This window comes from Crotalus tigris, unplaced genomic scaffold (genome assembly GCF_016545835.1).
Source record: "Crotalus tigris isolate CLP2741 ecotype Arizona unplaced genomic scaffold, ASM1654583v1 scf7180000018188.699247, whole genome shotgun sequence".
NCBI classification, from domain to species: Eukaryota; Metazoa; Chordata; class Lepidosauria; order Squamata; family Viperidae; genus Crotalus; species Crotalus tigris.
This window is the reverse complement of record NW_024096873.1, coordinates 587250-604682: the sequence shown is the minus strand read 5'-3', so window position 1 is coordinate 604682 and position 17433 is coordinate 587250. Positions and strand designations below refer to the sequence as shown.

The 17433-nt window shown below is 41.8% G+C and overlaps 1 protein-coding gene across 6 annotated transcripts in view; it reads right to left on the bottom strand.

Annotated features, from left to right (window-relative positions):
• The window catches only part of LOC120310461 (transcription factor SOX-5-like), a 594954-nt gene that overhangs the window by 49541 nt on the left and 527980 nt on the right, over positions 1 to 17433 (bottom strand). For 5 of the 6 annotated variants that reach the window (XM_039348880.1, XM_039348881.1, XM_039348883.1 and 2 more), the window contains one exon: positions 9157 to 9388. In XM_039348880.1, the coding sequence (XP_039204814.1) occupies positions 9157 to 9387 (231 nt within the window). In that variant the 5' untranslated portion in view covers position 9388. The remainder of the gene's footprint in view (positions 1 to 9156; positions 9389 to 17433) is intronic. The other variant, XM_039348884.1, reaches the window with a different exon arrangement.

Here is a 17433-nt window from a genome sequence, read left to right as displayed (position 1 = left end):
ATTGTTTCTATTTTTTTTTATGTTTGTATTGTTTTGTTGGCTTGTTGAACACTGCCCTGAGTTGCTTTTTGAGGGGTGGGTGGCTGTACAGATTTGATTAATGAATAAAGAAATAAACTACACTGCATATTTTTCATCCCTTTGCCCTGTGTAAATATGAAGAAATCTCTGCTTAAACTAAGTTAAAGGATAAGCAATGAAATATCTATGAATGGCTGTTTCGGGGATCGGTATACTATACAAAGGGAAAGACCGTGCTTAGGGTGTTTTGCATCAAAAGGCACTTCATTAGACCTCAAGTCATTGAAATTAAGTTTCTCAAATGGTAAGCTTGGGAAATCCAATCAATTCCAATTGAGGGTAGTTTTCAGATTTATTTATTTATTTATGAGACTTATATACCGCTTTAAGTGCAAGCACTCTCTAAGCGGTGTACACCAGTAAGCAATGTATGTATGTGTATATATATATATATATATATATATATATATATATATATTTACATTGCCCCCAACAATCTGGGTCCTCATTTTACCTACCTCGGAAGGATGGAAGGCTGAGTCAACCTTGAGCCGGTGAGATTTGAATCGCTGACCTGTTGAACACAGTCAGCTAAAGTGGCCTGCAGTACTGCACTCTAACTGCTGCGCCACCATGTGAAGTGATAGTACTGCTTTATACTGCACTGATAAGACCACATCTGGAATACTGCATCCAGTTTTGGTCACTACAAGGAAGATGTTGACACCTTAGAAAGGATCCAGAGAAGAGCAACAAACATGATAGGAGGTCTGGAGGCTAAACTGTAGGATGAACGACTAAGGAACTGGGTATGCGTAGCCTAACATAGAGGAAAAAATTAGGGCGGATGTAATAAGTATCTTCCAGTACTTGAGGGACAATCACTGTTCAGTCAAACTTCAGGGAGTCAACCTATTCTCTAAAGCACCTGAGGGCAGGATAAGAAGTAACAGGTAAAAGACCATAAAAGAGTGAAGCGACCTAGAACTAAGGAGAAATTTCCTGACAGTGAGAACAATTAATCAGTAGAACAACCTGCCTCCAGAAGTTGTGGATACTCCATCACTGGAGGTTTTTAAGAAGAGATTGGACAGCCATTTGTCTGGAATGCTAGGGTCTTGAGCAGGGGGTTGGACTAGATGACCTCCAAGCTCCCATCCAATCCTATTATTCTATGTTCTATGTGCTATACTGTCATCTGTAATGAAAATCAATGCAACAGAATACTACTTTCTCAATTTGATGCCTATAGGTGTGCTGGATTATAGTCTCCCTAGTTCCTAGATTATAAGGCCATAGTATCAGGAGGAAACTATGGCATTTTGATTCAACATTATCTGAAGGGCACTAAATTGCACCAGATTGATGTTCTGGGTTGAATGTGAGAGAAGAACTAGAGAATCCCAGACTCAACACTAATCCATAGAGCTCCTTAACTGATTTCTCTCTTTTTTGTCCAGTTGATCTAATCCAGAGGTAGGGAATAATGGCCCCTTTGTGACTTGTGGACTTCAACGCCCAGAATTCCCAAGTAGGAATTTTGGCTCACTCAGGAATTCTGGGCGTTGAAGTCCACAAGTCATAAAAGGGCCATCGTTCCCCATCCTTGGCCTAATCGATCACAAAAGGCTGTTCTGAAAATAAAAAGGTAACTGGATAAAAGGGGGGAAAGGGAGATAGCCTGATGCCAAAGTAAAATCAGAGTACAAGAAGAAAAGGTATGTACTTTGCACAATCTCTGCTCTCTCTGTCTCTCTCTCTTCCCAATGCCCAAGAGTTGTCTTGTTTATTCAGGCAACACCCTGGAGTAATTTTGTAAGACAATGTGAGTGTACGCACTCAATGCAGAAATATCAGACTCCAGTTTTCAAGACTAAAATTATACGTATGGGAAACAGCTTTCAAGTGCTGTTCTGCAGATGACATTTAGAGCAATAATGTTTGCAACAACGTAATTCCATCATAAGATAAATATCAATTTAGCATGGGGGAGAAGACATTGAAGTAGAACAATTGCAAACTTTTACTGCGCCGTTATTTGCTTGAATTTTAGCTGTTCAATTGTTCTGGGAAGCTGGCCTACCTCTTACAAAAGGGAACAACATCAAGCTGACATGGTGAAATTGTGAGTGTGTGTAAATGGATGTGCTGTACGCAGAAGTGCATAATTATGCTCCGTATTAACTATGCCTTATTGCCGTGCTCCGCATATGGCATTGTAGCCAGCCGTATCTGAATCTTTTGCAAATCTATCTGCCATGCTATTTAGGCAGATCACATTCCACATCGTTCAAAAGTAATTACACTTTTGTCTAGAGTGGAAGGAGACGGTTTTCCCCAAACAATGAAAAAAAAGATCTCATTATTAAAGCTGGCACAATAACTAAGCTGGCATTCACAGCACTCTCCATTGTCCCATCACAATTACTCTGTCTGTGTCTGTGTGTGTGTGTGTGTGTGTGTACATACACACACACACACACACACAAGTAGTCCTTGTCTTACAACAGTTCATTTAGTGACCATTCAAGGTTACAACAGCACTGGAAAAAGTGAAGTATAACCGTTTTTACACTTTCGACCGTTGCAGCATCCCCATGGTCACGTGATCAAAATTTGGATGCTTGGCAACTGGCATGTATCTGTGACGGTTGCAGTGGTGTCCCGGGGTCACGTGATCCCGTTTTGTGACCTTCTGACAAGCAAAGCCAATGGGGAAGCCAGATTCACTTAAGAACTATGTTACTAACTTAACACCTGCAGTGATTCACTTCATAACTGCATCAAGAAAGGTTGTAAAATGGGGCAAAATTCAACTGCCTCACTTAGCAACAGAAACGTCGGGCTCCGCTGTAATCCTTAGTTGAGGACTATTTATTTATTTAACTAGGAATGGTTCATGATGTTTTGGATGTAATGTGAACCCGAAACAAACAGCATAGCAGTATGGGAATAGATCGCTCTGTTTTTGCTTATCTGTCCTCAGCAAATTAAATCCTGGAAAATCTTGGACCACTGCAAAAGAAAAGGAAGAAGTCAAACCTGGATAAGAAAGAAGTAGAGGAGGTATTTCACGGGGGGGGGGATCATTATATATAGGTAATCCTCAACTTACAAGCATTCATTTAGAGCAATGGTTCTCAACCTGTGGGTCGCGACCCCATTTGGGGTCGAACGACCATTTCACGGGGGTCGCCAAACAACGCAGTCTGCCATTTTTTTCCCCTTTTCCTTAGCTGTGCTACTCCCTTTTATTCTATTGGCTTTTGAAAGCCAATAGAATAGACTCTCTTGAATAGAGTCTAATTCTATTGGCTTTCAAAAGCCAATAGGAATTGTCCAGGCTGTCTCTGCCCTGCTGAGCCCGCCAAAAGTCCCATTCTGCAAACAGTGCTGCACCAGTTGAGTAGTCCTCGACTTACGATCGGTTGGGGGTCGCGGCATTAAAAAGGTTGAGAACCACTGATTTAGAGACCGTTCAAAGTTAAACCTGCCTTGAAAAATGTGACTTACAAGCAATCCTCATATTTACAACTAATGCAGCATCTCCAGGGTCATGTGATCCAAAATTTGGTCGCTTGACCATCCGGCATATATTTGCAATGGTTGCAGTATCCTGGAGTCATCTGATTGTCATTTACAATGTTCCCAGTCACCTTCTGACGAGGAAAGCCAATGAGGAAAGCCAGATGTGCTTTAAAACGGCATGATTCATTTCATAACCACAGTGACTCACTTAACAACCATGACCATAAAGGTCATAAAATTGGGTGGGACTCACTTAATCACCACCTCAATTGTGGTTGTAAGCCGTACAACATGTTTGGATGAACTTACCCATTGATCTCCTCTTGAGCCAGGTTCAAGTCTTTGCGATGTCGTAAAACATGTCCATAGAGTTTTTCTGGCACAACCTAGAAGTTGCTATGTTTTTGGGATTTCCCAGACTTACCTCCAGCCCCATCATTTCCTGGAAGTGTCCCATCTCAAGAACTAACCTGGTCTGACTTTTCTTAGCCCAGCCCCTCACCCCCCGCTGAGAATTCAATCCGTACAGGTATTTCCACAAGAGAAAAACCATGTTGGACCTGTCTTGCTTTGTGGTTAATGATGAGGGTAAAATGAAGAAACGTCCAGGCTGATTTAACACGACAATAGTTGAATGTACAGAGACTGAAGCCAAGTTTTGAGAACTTAATACTCCAAGCCCTATCCATGGATCAATGAATCTCACCATGTTGCTTTTTTCTCCTCTATCTAAACTCTTTTTTAAATTCCAGTTCTTTCTGCCTGATTGAGCTTGGGTTTTTGACAGATTCTTGTTAAAGACAATGAATGGAAGGAAAGCATTATCTGGCCTTCTCCCACACATGCCCTCCGTGTCTCTCCCTTTGTTTCCTTTAGAAATGTTAAAGCAACGCTCCATCCTTATTCAAAATGTAGTTTATGCCTCTTGTGTTTCTCCTCAGAAACTTTCATTATTCTGAAACCATCACGAGGAGGGGGAGGAGGAGGAGGAGGAGGAGGAGGAGGAGGAGACTGCAAACACTTGTAATGGAAACCTAACAGACCCATAACAAGTGTAGATATTAAAGGGTTGGTGACATTCTTTGCCCACATGGATTTCCTCTTTTCGAGGTGAAATTGCTGCCTATGCATATATTCCCTTCCACAAAGAAGAGGGAGTCAAGCTATTCTCCAAAGCGCCTGAGGGCAGGACAAGAAGCAACAAATGGAAACTCATCAAGGAGAGAAGCAACCTAGAACTAAGGAGAAACTTCCTGACAGTTAGAACAATTAATCAGTGGAACAACCTGCCTCCAGAAGCGGTGAATGCTCCAACACTGAAAGTTTTTAAGAAGAGACTGGACAGCCATTTGTCCAAAATGGTATAGGGTTTCCTGCCTGAGCAGGGGGTTGGACTAGATGACCTCCAAGGTCCCTTCCAAATTTATTATTGATCATCGCACAGTCAGCCAGATGTTCAGACTGGATTTGGCATTTTGTCTATCTATCGAGTCATTATTATTATTATTATTATTAGTAGTAGTAGTAGTAGTATTTGAAGTACTTTGAACTAAACTCCTGTTCCTGGTTACTTCTGCCTGACACTATCCTTCCAGGACTCTGATACTATTCTGAGAAGTCACCCTGCAAAAGTAACCCATCTAAATTGCTGTGCACCTCAAAACCCATTAGAGCTTTTACAAATAGGAAGGCAGTGGTGAAGGTAGACACATTTCAAACCGATGTGTTTTTCTTTGACACCGAAGGAATTTCGGATGATATCATATCCGTTGAGTGACTGAAAAATCCATGTGTCTCATTCAAAATTCCAATAACTCCCAAATCTTCCCCACTAATACTAAGTACAATGACAAAACACATAACAATCTACCCCCAGTTTAGCTCCTTCTCTTGTTCCCCAACAGGTATGATTAATGATACAATGATTCCTATACAGATATCCTTAGCCATCAGGCAGGTTATACTTCTCAAAGGATACTTCACGGAGAAAGATTATTAGCACACCACCTTTACTGAGAAAAATGACACAACAGCATGGTTGAATTCTTTGCTTTTCGTTCAGAAAACAGGGGACAGAAGCCACATGTTCTAAACAGGGTTTGGCAGAGGGGAAGAAGGCAAAAGAGAAAGAAAGGGGATGTTTATGTTTTACTGTAAGGAAGAAATGAAAGAAAAATAAGGAATTGACTCCCTATATCGGAGAAGCACAGGTAGCTTTCAACTTATAACAGTTCATTTCGTGACCGTTCAAAGTCACAACGGCACTGGGAAAAAAAAGGGATTTATGACCATTTTTTCACACCTGCAACCGTTGCCGCATCCCCATGGTCACGTGATCACAATTCAGATGGTTGGTAACTGACTCATATTTGTGACGGCTGCAGTGTCCTGGGGTCATATGATCATCTTTTGCGATCTTCTGACAAGCAAAGTCAATGGGGGAACCAGATTCACTTAACAATCGTGTCACTAACTTAACAGCTGCAGTGATTCACCTAACATAAGATCATAAAATGGGGCAAAATTCACTTAACAAATGTTTCACTTAGCAACAGAAATGTTGAGCTCAATTGTGGTCATAAGTTGAGGACTAGTATTTGTTAGCATATCTATCTATCTATGTCTGTCTGTCTGTCTGTCTGTCTATCTATCTATCTATCTATCTATCTCTATCCATCCATCCATCCATCCATCCATCCATGCATCTATCATCTATCTATCTATCTATCTATCTATCTATCTATCTATCTATCTATCCATCCAGTGCTTTTTTTTTTGTAAAAAAAAAAAAGGTGCTGGAACTCACACATGTCATACAACTCACACATGTCATACAAGGCTCCATCCAAAAAAGGTGCCAGAATTCCGTTCTGGGCGTTCTATGATAAAAAAAAGTCCTGTATCTCTCTCTCTCTCTCTCTCTCTCTCTCTCTCTCTCTCTCTCTCTCTCTCTCTCTCTCTCTCTCTCTCTCCATCCATCCATCCATCCATCCATCCATCCATCCATCCATCCATCCATCTATCTATCTATCTATCTATCTATCTATCTATCTATCTATCTCCCACCTTTATTATTTTTACAAATAACTCAAGACAACAAACACACCCAACACTCCTTTCCATCTATTTTCCCAACAGCAACGATCTTGTGAGGTAGGTTGAGTTGAGAGAGTGTAACTGGCCCAAACTCACCCAGGCGGCTTTCATGCCTAAGGTGGGACTTGAACTCATAGTCTCCTGCTTTCTTGCCTGGAGCTATAACCAGTCTAGAACAAACTGGCTCTCAAAATAATAAACTTGTGACAATGAATTAAAAAAAAAATAACAACAGCAGAAAGGAATGGCTAATCATCTGAATTTATCATGGTCTACCACCACGGCTAATTCAAACTAGTTATCTCCAAAACTCTCCACTTGAATACAATGGACACCAGTCCAGGAGGCCAAGTGTTTTGATCAATCCTTTCAGTTATGACTTTACCAGTGATTGGATCTCTTGGATTATTTGGTGATTATCTGCTTCAAGATCTCCTGTTTGCTTAAATGCTTTTAGGGAAGAAAGCAAGTTGGCTAGACGTGGGCTTGGGATCTCTTGCAAATGACATTTCTAAATAAAGTTTAGCAATGAGAAATATTAGTCAGGGTTTTCCTAAAAGGTTGCCAGGTATTCCTGCCTCTGCTTCATAGGACCAACTTTTGAAAGAAGAGCAGTATGAGATCATGGCTGATAAAAGAGGATGGATAGTGGAGAGTGATGCCTTTGGATATTAAAAAGGAGAATCTACAACAGACATATCAAAACACAAGGCCCGGGAGCCGGATACGGCCCGTGAAGTGGTTTCATGTGGCCCACGAAGCCATCCTGGAAACAGTGAGGGAACAGCCCCTGCTGCCTTGGCCCTGGCCCAGGCCGGCCAGGAGCCAATGTATAATTTTGTGGTGGCCATCTAGGCTGAAAGGCATTCAGTCTTAGCAACACAAGGCCATCTGGAAACAGCGATGAACCAGCCCCTGCCGCGTTGGCCCCACCCTCTGGGTGCATGCTGGGGAGATGTCACCCTTTATGAGGAATGAAGAAATGCACCATCACCTGGAAGTGGCCAGCAAATGGCCCTCGCCTACTTCACATATCCGGCTTGATGGGCTCTGCCCTGGTCCCACCCCTTTCTGCCAGAGACCCTCAGATCTGTCCCACTCCTGCCCAGGCCCCCACAGGCACTCTTGACACAAATGATGTAGAACTGGCCATGCCCACCCAGTAGGCCACACCCACCCAATAGGCCACACCACCCAGCCCCCCCCCGAGGGCAATCGCAATGCTGATGTGGCCCTCAATGAAATTGAGTTTGACACCCCTGATCTACAACAAAGTGTTGGCATTTAAGGTTATCTGTTACACAATTCTCTCCAACCTACTCTGGTTCTATTTGCAAATCCCTGGTTTGCTGCAATCGCTAGCAAATGATGAATCTGTCAGTGAGTTTCCCAGGGATTCTTATTCTCCTTTCTTAAATATAATTTAAGCTATTTCTGCATCAATTTAAAATATCTTCTTTAAAAATATATCCTTGCATTTCTTTGATGTGTACATATATTTCTATAGCCTCTCTGCCAGAGGTCAGTATTTTTTGCAAACATATCTCCTAAATTATAATGCATCGTTGTGCATGGCTTTTCACAAACGTATCGACATTTTGCTATCTACTTTTCCCTAATGCATAAAATTTTTAAATGGGATCAATTCTGCATAAAAACCAGAGAAATGTGATTTCTGCATTGTACTGTAAATAGCATGAAGTAAGTCTACAAGAAGATATAAACTAAGCACATTTCCCCCCCCCCCCTTTGCTTATGGCAAGCCAATATTCTATATTCCCTTTTACTTCTAGCTGGTCTGTTTTGAGGGATTCCCCCCCCCCTTTTGTTCTGAGACAGAATTAGCAAAAAAGGGAAAAAAGGGGAAAAAAAGTCAGAAAGACTTGTATACACTGCAAACTTCAGGGTTACCAAAAACCTGTTCATTAATTGTAAATGCATGGGGATACCAAATCTGGTATTCTAGAGAAATAAATAGAGATGCAAAGGCATCTGAAACTCCTCTGCATAACTGCAGAAAAAACAAACCACTAATACATGAATTACTAACATATAAAGTGTGCCCTAATTTCCGCATTTATTTGGATCAGACTGTGGGCAAGAACTCTGTTTGATCACTTCATACTTGAGAAGAAGTCAAGAGGCATGCTATTTTTTACTTCTACCAAGGGAATAATAATAGCCACCCAGAGTCAGCTTGTGGGGGGGAGTGGGTTGGCAAAAAAAAATGTAATAAATAAATAAAATAATGATAACGATTAGAACACTTCACATGGTGATTGCTGTCTAAACAGGACACAACTGGGAGAGACCCGGAACTCAAGACCCGGAACCCAGCAAGATGGCATTTTCATCCATGATGGAAACGGCTCAGAGTTTTCTCATTGTCGTGAGATGTTCCATCCATGCCAGTGGCAAAGTGACTTGGTGCATAAAAGGAGAGATCTTTCAGTGCCAAGGGGGCGTGCGAAGGCCAACGCAAATGCACAACAGAGTCTGGAGGAAACCTACCATCGTGTATGGCTGGGAGGTAGGAGTCCTAAGGCCGCAAGGCTCTCGCGTCGGCAGAGAAACTGGCTGAAACTCCTCAAAATAGGGCTTGTTGGGAAAACTCACATGCAAAGGAAGGTGAAAGGCTGCGAGGCCGCCACTCTCTTCCTCTTCCACTTTCTGTCTGCCTGTCACCATGGCTACCTCTCCATCTGCTTCCCCATACGGAGAAGCTGGTTGCTTGGAAGACATCCTACAAGGAACAAAAGAGGGGAAAATAATGAAACCTCCACATAAATCCTTAATGCCGTCATTGTGTGGTTAGGGGCCATTGTAACAGAAATGCCTTTTTGTGCTAGCCGAGGGCAGGAAGCCATCCAAATACCACCGCAAAGCACACACAACGGAGAACAATGGCCAAGCAGGTAGCAACAGAACAGTGCCTGTTTGTTGTCGGAATAATGCACTAATATAGCACTCTCTTGTATGCTGGCCTCTTAAAACACATTCGAGGAGGTGGGAAGAAAAACTACCTAAGAACACCACATAATGAAATGCAATTCTATTTTGTGCATTAGTGGTGGGGAGGGAGAGAGAAATAACCTCTCTATTTTAGAACTCTGAAGGAGTTTGCGAAATGAGGGAATGGAACAGATTTTTGGGTGTTGATTTGACAGAAAGGCAACACAGCTCAAACTTTCTCTTTGGTCTCCCCAAAGTCAGTAGAAGCACTGGCCCAAATTGCATCTCTCTGAGACGTTGTCGGTTCAGTGGAAACTTGTCTGTATGGATCAGCAGGAAGACTATTCTCTCACTCAAGGGCAGCACCAACACAAGAGTTATCAATAACGAAGGGCCAACACTGCATTTTGAGGTCAGCTTTAGCAATTCAGCAGTTCGGCAAACAACGAGTTAAGCAAACTGGCTTCAATAAGCCAGTTTGGTCTAGTGGTTAAAGCACCAGGCTAGAAGAGGGAGGCCATGAGTTCAAGTCCCACTTTAGCTGGGTGGCTTTGCACCAGTCACCCCCTCTCAGCCCAACCCAACTCAGAGGGATGTTGTTGTGGGGAAAACAGGAGGAAGAAGGTGTGTGGAATATGTTCACTGCCTTTTTTGTAAAAATAATAAAGGTGGGATACAAAAAATAAATAAGTAAAAATAAAATTTAGAGATAAACAACCCTCCTGGCAGAACTCATATCCAAATGACCAAGAGGAAGAGATAATTGTATAATTATACTTGTATTTGCTATAAAGTAAATTGAAAGCTCCTTTCTACTTTTCTTTCTTTCCTTCCTTCCTTCCTCCCTCCCTCGCCCTCTCTCCCTTTTTTATTAGTTTTATGTTCTTTGTAAAAATTTAATACAAGTTTGTAAAATATCCAAGGACCCTGCTCTTATCATAAATGCACAACCGTTTGTTCATGCAACTGAAGTATCGCCTCTCAAATTTCACAACCCATGACGAAGAGATAAAAAGGCAATCCACTAACAGGTCCTGTGATTTATAAACAACTAAGGAACTATATAGGCAAAGACTTCATCATTTTTAACCTCTTTTCAATCCATCACTCCTCTCCTTGAGGTACTTACAGCCACGAATTAAACAATCCAAAGTACCAGGGATAATGAAAGAAGTCAAACCAATAACTTACAAAATTAAATAACAGAACAGGGGGGAAAAAGAGTCAGAAAGACAGACAGCAGCTAAGAGCAGATGCATATTAATTTGTCATTAAGGATACAAGGAGATAGAACAGATGGAGCCAAGAAATCGGAAAGATAATATTGACAGCATTATTGCTACTAGAGAAGCTTCTATTTTTAGCTCAGAAGGAAGGAAGGAAGCTTTGAGCTATGTCTCCTAGTCTCACTATGCATAGTCAATAGTAAGGGGTGTTGGGAGTGGTAATTCAGTGACAATTGGAGTACTATGTCCCAAAGGTGCTTTTTCAAAAGGCAAACGGACTTTGTTTTTCCTTGAAGACATTTTGTTTCTCAGCCAAGAAGCTCCTTCAGTTCTGAACGGAAGATCTGAAGAAGCTTCTGGAGGAGAAGTGAAGAAGAACTGACAAAGCTTCTGGATGAGAAGTTAAACGTCTTCAAGGAAAAACAAAGTCCAGTGGCCTTTTGAAAAAGCACGTTTGGGACAACCATGAGCTGGATAACTGAGAATCACATGGACTATGTGTTTCCTAACTCAGATCAAGCCTGTCATGGCCCAGGATTCAGGTGCTGATTCTAAAGGTGAAGAACTGCTTCAGCAAAAGCTGAGGAATGTCCAATCTCAGGAAATACAGAGCCAAGAATCACCAGAGGCTGATCAAACATAGGTACCACATGAGCAGTTGGAGCATTCAGATGATGAGGATGTTGGACCACACATTCCCCCATGCCTAGTCAGTAAAGAGGAAGGCAAAGTAGAGATGTTCTATGAGGCTCCTTGCCAAGCAAAGAAGCACATCTCTTGATTAACGCAGCCTGCCCCAGGATCCCTTGTTGGAAGCCACTTTCTGATCTTCAGCTCCTGCTTGATGTTTGTGGGGACTCTGCTTGTGAAATTCTGACCTCTGAATTGTCTGACAATCCTGACCTGACTTTTGGAAGTCTGGACTGAATTTTGACTATTCTTTTGCACTCTCCTGTTAAAAGCCAAACCATCTGGGCAAGCTTCCTTCAAAGACTGTTTTAGTTTCATTCCTTGTCTGCTGTTGTCTCTTCAGTCTTGAGCAAACTGTAGTTTATGTAGCAGCAGTGTGTGTGAGTCTAAAAATTGAAACTAAAAGCAGGACAAAGTTTCAGCATAGAAGGAACTGGAACTGAAAGAAGAGGTTTAATGATGAACTCATAAGAATGGGCAGATCCACACAAAAATAAGATAGAATATTTGGGACACTCCAATCTAGTGACCTTCAGATTCTTGGACTTTAAACCTTTTTGCCAGATTGATTTTTAGAATGATAGAAGATGAGGACCAATCCATCTAGATGATACCATACTGAAGTCTCCTGGTTTATAACTTTCTAACTTACTAGAAGTACTTAAATAAAATACTTATGTGCCACATTGAAGTATGTGAAGATAAATGGGACAGAAAAATAACACAAGAGGTTGAAATCTCTGACTGCTAACTGCGAAGCAACTTTAGAAAAGAAACTCTTCAAATGAAGTTTTGTTTTTAAGTTTACTATGCGTGTATGGGTCTGGTTGGGTGAGGAATGGGGTTTCCCCTTCTTTTTCTATATTTAGCCATCTTGATCATGTTCTCCAATATAAAGATGAAACTGAATAATATATATAAACATCTAAAGATAATAAATGTGATATATGGCCCTGGGAAAAAGCATAAATTGCTCTAAATAAGGGAGGAAAAAATTGGGGGGGGGAATCAAAGTGTAGTAGGACTCAGGATTTGACTGTAAAAAAAATCCCTTGGGGCATGTGGGTCTGGGGAAAAAAGCACTTCCATTCAACTCCTTAAAGCAGGGGTGTCAAACTCAATTTCATTGAGGGCCGCATCAGCATTGCGGTTGCCCTTAGGGGGCCGGGTGGGTGTGACCAGGATGGGTGTGGCCTACTGGGTGGGCATGGATGGAGTGGGTGTGGCATACTGGGTGGGTGTGGCCAGCTCTACATCGTTCACGTCAAGGGGGCCTGTGGGGGCCTGGGCAGGAGTGGGACAGATCTGAGGGTCTCTGGCAGAAGGGGGTGTGACCGAGGCAAGTGCCAAGGCATGGTCCACTGGAGGAGCCTCACTGTTCCTCTCAGGCCATGCGGGGGGGGGGGGGCTTATGGAGTTAAGACTGAATGTGTTTCAGCATAGATGGCTACCACAAAATTGTACATGGCTCCCGGCTGGCCTGGGCCAGGGCCAAGGCAGTGGGGGCCGTTCCCTCACTGTTTCCAGGATGGTTTCACGGGCCAAATGAAACCACTTCGCGGGCCGCATCTGGCCCCTGGGCCTTGTGTTTGACATGTCTGCCTTAAAGCATTCACATATTTCCCCCAAAATATGCAGCTGCTTTAAAGAGCCGTAGAAAGGCGCTGCATTTGTACGCACATGGTCCAAGTCACTGTTCTAGAATCAATTTCCAAGTATCACACAGCTCTAAAATCTAGCATTTTTTTTAAAAAAAACCTCCTGAGAAGAAATCAGGTGTTTTTATTCTCCCCTCTCTCAACCCCCCCCCCTCAGGTTAGTAAAACAACTCCAAGGGAAAAGATCCTGATGTTGGGAAAGATTGAAGGCAAAAGGAGAAAGGGTTGGCAGAGGAGGATGAGATGGTTAGATAGTGTCATCAACACAATGAACGTGAATTTGGACGAAATTTGGGAGGCAGTGTAGGACAAGGTTGTGTTATGGTACATCAGGCCACGAAGAATTCGGGCATGACTTTGCAACTCAACAACAGCAACCATCATAACACCCATTGTGCATTGGACAGTTGCCAATGCAGTAGATAAGTGTGTTTTCTACAAAAGGGACCTATGAAAAGTGATGCTCAGCTATTTAAAAGAGGGACACTGCTCTATTTGTTGGGCATTAATCGTCCATCTGTGTTTAATATTTCTTTTGCCAAAAGCTGCTACCTTTGTTTTATTACAGTTTATCTTCCATTATCCTTATATTGCTTCAAGCCAAACAGTAACTAAAAGAACCCTTCAGAAACAAATACTATGTTGTTTAGAGACGGAAACAATAAAGTAACATCAAAAGCATTTTCCCCATGACACAGGAATGATAATGGTAAACTAGAAGCATTTTTAGCACAGCAATTTATTTCAAAGTAAAAGATGGATTGATGATGAGATCAGCAGCCTGGGGCGAAGATATGACAAGATACTATTTATTAAATTTACATCCCTCATTTCCATCAAAAGTGGCATTCAGGATGATTGACAATAATAAAATACAGATTACAACTTCAATTCTGAATATGAGGAGTTAGTTAAAAGGGAGATCAGCTAAACAAAAGGAAAGGTATCCTTCTGGCTTTGTTTCCATTCAATCCATTCTCACTTGAATAATATACGTAGACAAATGGAGCTGTTTGCCTACTGTTCTTTGCTGAACCATCACAACAGAAAAATGTATGCAGGAAAACAAATTGTTTGTATAAACCTAGAAATGGCCTCACTCAACCTGACTGCCTGAATTTCATCCCCCATAGGGAGTGCATCTACCAGTGTGGAAAACAAAATGACCCATCCATAATTTATACTAACAATAAACAGATAGTCCTCGATTTACAATCACCATTGAGCCCTATATTTCTGTTGCTAAGCAAGACAGTTGTTAACTGAATCACCCCATTTTACAACCTTTCTTGCCACAGTTGTTACGTGAATCACTGCAGTTAGTAAGTTAGCTACCTGGCTGTTAAGCGAATCTGACTTCCCATTGATTTCGCTTGTCGGGAGGTCACAAAAAGTGATCACATGATCTCAGAACACTGCAACTGTCATAAATACATGCCAGTTGCCCAGAGTCTGAATTTTGATTAGGTGACCACGAGGATACTGCAAAGATTGTAAGTGTGAAAAACGGTCTTAAGTCACTTTTTTCACTGCTGTTGTAACTTCAAATGGTCACTATGTCAACTCTACAATGAGCGTGGCTGCAGCCATTTTCCTTCTCATTCTAGATTGCCATATAGAACAGAAGAAAGGGGGGTGCCCAGGGCTTCGTTAGTCAAAGTAATCTTTTGTCCCGTGGGAACCAAGGTCATTGGCTGCTCCCGCGACCAGGGACTGGGCATTGCCCACCAAATAATCATATAGGGGAACGTAGTTGCTTGCATAGTTGTATGGGTGGGACATTTAACTTTGTATTGGGAAATTGTTACTTGTGCATCCAGACTTGACCGTTCTGATGCGTTGTAATTAATAAACATGTTCTTTGAGGAATTCAAGGCTTGGAATTCTGCTCCATTCGTCTCTGTCTGTCGGAACCATGACATACTAAATCAGGGGTCTTCAAACTTGGCCCTTTTATGACTTGTGGACTTCAACTCCCAGAATTCTTCAGCCACCGTGCCTGGCTGAGGAATTCTGGGAGTTGAAGTCCACAAGTCATAAAAGGGCCAAGTTTGAAGACCCCTGGCTTAAATCTAACAAACAAAATGGAGGCTGGCTGAGGAATTCTGGGAGTTGAAGTCCACAAGTCATAAAAAGGGCCAAGTTTGAAGACCCCTGCACTAAATGAATGGTTGTAAGTCAAGGGCTACCTATAACCATTAGTTACATTAATAACATTATGGGTCCCGCCTACCAAGCTGTATACAAACTTCTACCCAGGATGTTTTATCTTCTAATTGTTCAATGTAATTGGCAGAAAAAAGAAATATTGCCCCCCAATTAAGTTGCCTGCAAAGGACTGAGTTGCTTTTAGTTTGGCAGATAGAAGCTGTGCAAGCTTGACACATAAAGATTAAAAAAAAATAGTCTAGTTCAATACAAGTGAGCAAAAATAAATGGTGTGATTCTGCCTTTGTAAAGCTCCCATTAATGTGCAAGGAGAATGGCTTGTAACTTTATACCCCTTTGTTATTAATAGAAGAGAATAATGGTAGCTCAGAACTGAATTGTGGGATCCATGGTGCTATCTGAACATGGTTGTTTTCTTGCAGAAGTTTCATTACACAACTAGGCAACATCATCAATACTAGACCCTGGCACTGATCATGTTACTTAATTGAGTAATGTAACATCTGCAAGAAAACAATCAAGCTCAGAAAACACCAAGGACCCACACCTCTTTGTTAAGCTATAGTCCAGTGGTTCTCAACCTTTTTAATGCTGTGACCCCCCAACTGGTCGTAAGTCGAGGACTACTCAACCGGTTGTAAGTCGAGGACTACTCAACTGGTGCAGCATCATTTGCAGAATGGGACTTTTGGTGGGCTCAGCAGGTCAGAGACAGCCTGGACAATTCCTATTGGCTTTTGAAAGCCAATAGAATTAGACTCTATTCAAGAGAGTCTATTCTATTGGCTTTCAAAAGCCAATAGAATAAAAGGGAGTAGCACAGCTAAGGAAAAGGGGGGGGGAGGAAATGGCGGACTGCGTTGTTTGGCGACCCCCGTGAAATGGTGGTTCGACCCCAAATGGGGTCCCGACCCACAGGTTGAGAACCACTGCTATAGTCCATTTGAGCAAACTTGGTAGCTTTCCAATTTTGGCTCTTTCAGCCTAGGATGACTTGATTGGCACCTTCTGTCCTTAACATGGCCGCAGCAAAGCACCTGATATTCAAAAAAAAAAAAAAAAAGGAACTGTTGACTGGCATGCAGCCATCATTAATCCCCCCCCTCCCCAATGGCTCAGACCAAAAAATTACAAGTACTCTAATCTTGCTTCCTTCAGCAAGAAATGCACTCAAGAAATACGTCAAGGGGGGGGGGGAGGAGAAGGAGAGGCATGGTTTATCCCTATCCTTTAAAATGACAAACACCCAATGTGCCAAGAGAAAAGATAGGGAGTTATAAATTGGAACTTGTTGAGGAATTAATTAAGGGATTCATCAATCATTACGCGGCTAACACCACATCTATATGTAGATGCAGCTGAAATCCCATCATCTGCCATAACCTTCCTCTTGCAATCTACAGGTTTGCAAGCCTCCAAGTCCTTCTCATTTGCCTATTTATAAATGATTTTGTATAATCTAGCATTAAGACCTGTAATTATAAAACAGCATTAGAAGTAGGCTTGCATGGTTATGGATAATTATAGTTGGTATACTTCGGAGCAGACAATCTCAACAGAAATAGAAAGCTTTTTTCATTCAAGCACAAGCTTTGCCATTTTGACAGTTCCAAGTCCATGGGATATAACGAGATAGTTTAAACTCTACGTCTTATTTTTTTTTCCTTTTTTCAAAAAAATAGTTCTTATCCTCCCTCCTCTGCCTCTTAGAACTAAACTGCTTTCTTATCAACTCTTGAGAGGTTTGATTGGAGCTAAATAAACTAATTTTTGATATCCAGGAATAAAGTGAACTGTCCCTGGGTTTTCCACCAGCTTTTTTGAAGTTCAGCCTTTTAAATGGCTCCATCTTCAGCTCTGAATTCTACACAGGACCGGCACTGCACATTCAACATTAATGAAACATATGCTGTTCCTCTATCGCTCAAATGTTAGAATTCGGGATCACCCAGTGCAGTTGAGTGACAGTTAGTGTAGCGCATCTCTTTTATTTAATTTACTGAACAATCGTACCATTGGATAGATTATCCATTATTGATGTCTTCTGGTCTTAAAAAAAGAGCAGGACAGAAAGAGACATCTGTGTTGCAGAG